The sequence below is a fragment of the Sabethes cyaneus genome, chromosome 2 (genome assembly GCF_943734655.1).
Source record: "Sabethes cyaneus chromosome 2, idSabCyanKW18_F2, whole genome shotgun sequence".
Classification (NCBI taxonomy): domain Eukaryota; kingdom Metazoa; phylum Arthropoda; class Insecta; order Diptera; family Culicidae; genus Sabethes; species Sabethes cyaneus.
The window spans coordinates 150,578,920-150,583,005 of record NC_071354.1 but is presented as its reverse complement, the minus strand read 5'-3'; the positions used below and the strand labels follow the sequence as shown (position 1 = coordinate 150,583,005).

At 42.2% G+C, this 4,086-nt stretch overlaps 1 protein-coding gene across 1 annotated transcript; it reads left to right on the top strand.

Annotated features, from left to right (window-relative positions):
- The first annotated feature begins 1,459 nt into the window (after window positions 1–1,459).
- LOC128736192 (Krueppel-like factor 1) lies at window positions 1,460–2,632 on the top strand. The gene has a single exon (XM_053830673.1). It carries the CDS (start codon window positions 1,460–1,462, stop codon window positions 2,630–2,632), a length of 1,173 nt encoding a protein of 390 aa, XP_053686648.1.
- The last annotated feature ends 1,454 nt before the right edge of the window (window positions 2,633–4,086 follow it).

Genomic DNA, 4,086 nt, shown 5'->3' with positions numbered 1-4,086 from the left:
AATAATCGGAAAGAATCAGTCGTTTCACTACCGAAAGCACAAAACTCCTCCATTATTTATTCAAAAATATCAAAACCCGCCGAACTGCCCGAAACTACGTCCCATTGAAAGATAATGGGTCAAAATCAAAAACCATTTCAAGAAGGTTGGTGGAGAAACTCCGTTGAAAGCTTCAAAAAATGTGGTCTGCGAAAAGTTTCAGTGAACGTTTTGCTATACCTCATAAAGGGCATTGCATTAAAGTTAGTGCATTCTTCAGAAATAAGTAGTAAGTCTAGTATTTCACTTGATTCTTTCATTACATAAACAACACAAACTTATGAATTTGTTCGAAAATAAACAGTTCCTTACTAAAGAATAGATGTCCACTTTATAAAATGAACAGTGCTTGGTATTCTATACCTCCCATCCTTATCCAACAAACATTAACTAATATAACTCCATTTCTATGACTGTTTTGCTGTTGCAATCGAGTAAACAGCTGTTCAGCGTTCCAAATTCGTAATCATGTTCCAAAGAATACAGCTGGACGCACTGCAACGGGCACACCTTACACCTCAGCCAACAGCGTAAAAATATCTTTAAAAGTTACTGTTATTTCAGCCCAAACGCAGGCTACTGAAATCTTACATAAGGATACTAATTTATAACCCACAGAATGTACACAGGGAAAAGTTGGAGAGAATTACATCAGCAACTAATACAACAGAGTGCCGGAGAAAAAGCGAGCCCAGAATATGCTTCGTTGATGTGAGCAGAAGTAAAAGCTGTAAGACTACCGTCCGCCTTTTGCCAACCTGCTCAGCATCGTCCTGTCGCACATTAACCCCACGGAGTGTGGGGTGGGCGGCAACGAACCCGAGTGAAATATATCGCATAAAATATTTCATATTGAAAGCTTTTCTATTGCTTTTTCATGTATCCGCGCATATGTGTGCTGACGGCCGTTCGTTCTCTCTTGCTCTCGCGCTAGCCGTCCGACTGTTGCTCTCTTTCTCACCCTCCTGCGCTAGACCGACAAAATGCTTCTGCCACTGAGCTGATGAGTGAACAATATTTTCCTACCCTTATGCTTTCGGTCCCTATGTTTATGTACATTATAATTGTCGGTCTGTTCTCTGCGAGCAGAGTGGTGTGTGTGCGAAGCCGCATGCGACGATCTGTTCGGGATTTTTATTCCGTGCCTTTCTCTCCCTTGGCCAAATGGGGTGGCGTCCGGCGAATAAGTATAGAACCGAGCGCTGGCTGACAATCAAAAACAGTTTAGCAGCAGATTTCAACGAAACAAGTGGCTTCTGGCACAACGATCCTTCCCGTGGGTTTAGGTGTGAGCCGACCGTGCAAGTGGATTTTGCGGACTTTGTCCGAATCGTGGTTGGAATAAATTCGAATCAATTTCGGTAAAAGTGTTTCGCTAAAGTGATTAACAAGATTTAAGGATTCATCTTGAGGGGATACAATGACGATGGACATTCGGCAGTCTCGGTTGAATGTGAAAATCAACGGACATTGCACGGGAGCTAGTACGTGTGACAGTGACGTGAGTGGAATAGAAATGGCCCACACAAAGTTGGATAGTTTCCGAACTGGTAAGAGCTCCGGTAAGCGATCGTTTGACGTGGCTTTCCTAATGATGCCAGACGAAAAACTGAAAACTAAGCAAGTGAAAAAAGCACAATCACCGACAATTGATGTGGAAAGTGATTCAACTCAGTCGACCAGATCCGAGGACTTGTCAGTGAAAAACGGTTTCAGTCCAATTCGTCCGGCCGAGGAAAGAAACTTCAATCTGGAGTTACTCAGCAGGCCAAAACCTCACGACGGTAGCCCCACAACAATGCAGGAGATCAATCAAGAACGATTGTCTTACATGCTGCCTAGTGGCAGGTTCTACGAAAATCCGGGTCTAATGGCGATTCGTGAGAAAGCTGCTGGAAATTTCCTTGGGTCAGAACTGCCACGAAGTGCATTTTCCAAAGTTACCAGCATCACAATTCCAGACTCTCCGATTCCACCGCTGAGCCCCGACCAACATAGTTGTCCTTCAACAAGCCCTCCCATTTCGATCAGTCCGGGTGCTCCGACCAGCTTCCGTTACGATTATCCATTCATGAATGGAAGTCCCCAGCATCCAGCAGATCTTAGTCCGTCACAACCATCCAAACTGAAACCCATGATGTATCGCCCAGGTCCCATGCCAGACCCGGAACTGTCCCAAGGATACTTTTCATCACCTCCGTTCATGCCATTCGCAGCCGGTGGTCCACCGAATATGCTACCGGAAGTCGATGGCATCATCCGCAACCCAGCGGCTGCCGCCATACTGTCTACCCTACTGCCGACGGCGATGGGTGCCTTCAGTCTGTCGGCACAGAATACCTGCGCCAAATGTAACATCAGCTTCCGGATGACCAGCGATCTGGTGTACCACATGCGATCGCACCACAAGAACGAGCACCAGCAGGATCCGCACCGACGGAAACGCGAGGAAAAGCTCAAGTGTCCGGTGTGCAACGAAAGTTTCCGCGAGCGGCACCACCTAACGCGACACATGACGGCGCACCAGGACAAGGCCGGGGACCTGTTGGATCCGAAAAAGCGTACAGCGGAACAGCGCGGCGGGCGTCCGTAGAATTTGTGCAACCGCAGTGATAGTTGGCGGTAAAACGGTGATACACCAGGCATTTAGAGGAACGTGGCACGTGAGGATTTTGTAAGTTGGTGGAATACGGTTAAGTTTTTTGAACACATATATTTTCGTTGATGAATCTAAAGTGATGAAAATTGCAACACAGTAAAGCGTCTAAAATAAGGTCAAAGAACGCTGGCATTAGAATAAGGAATCAAGCCTGAAAAGGTGATTCAACAAGGCGAAACACAAGTAAAACTGTAAATCAATTTCAGTTTTCTTGGTAATAGTCTGTAGTTTAAGACAAAATGTCCAGCCTGTTGAAAAGTTTAGGAAAAAATGCCGCATCCAGTAGTACCATCTTTTTAAAATCACCACAAAATTGTGTATTTCTATTAGTGCGACTATTTTCAGGCCAATATCTGTAAAGCCTCTTACGTTTTTGTAAGACAGTACCATTAAATCATAATAAATCATCGACTGGCGACTGTTATCCACGTCTGATTTCTTTGTCAGTTCTATCAATTAAAAATTTTAGCAGTTATATTCTTTTGTTTCGAGATTAACAATCATTAGAAAATCATGGCTAAATTTACAATGATTGTTATATAAGACGCGATATTTTTACCCAAACTTTCTAGTTGAAAATGCCGGAAAACGTTACTCAAAATGTGAAGTTTAACATATTAGTGACAGGTTTAATCTTCTCAAAAGCTGAATTTATGTATTTAACCGATGATAGTATGGTAACGATATGTTATCAACAGAAACAAAGGGTATGAGGCTGCTCCACATATTCTACTTTTGGAATTGTTATTTCAACTATTCGAATTTTCTACAAAAAAATATGATTCATTAATTAATTTGAATAATTTAGCGTACATATTGACACGCACGAGAAATGCTCAATATAATCAATTATGAACAGTAAAATCTATATGCCACAATCTAAAGCAATAATTGTAGAAGTGCAGAATTCAGATGGAAAGTTATAAAGCATCCATTTTCAAATTGATCTTATAAACTATACATATTTAATTCTACTGTTCATTCGCCACACGTATGTAAACTGTACCTATGATTATATGAAGTAAGAAACACCAAACATAAAAAGTGTTCCAGGTAACATTTGCCTCTTCAGACAACAAAACAAATATTTTGAAAATTTTTCCAACAAACCCACGGTCACTTTTTTCGAACAGTTTGAGCCTAAATCCAATCCAATCATATTCATCACTTTATGAATCATCAATAATCCGCAAACCAACCGCAACGGATCACCATCACAAGCCATTGCCGAAATCCAGCAGCAATTCCCCTGTTCATCCCGGAGACAAGTTAGTTAAATCCCTTCCACTTAAAGCAGGAATTAGCTCACATAGCCAAAACATGTAACCAAATGCAAACACATACATAAACAAACCGTATAGATAGACTCGCGCCCGCGACAAGTGATT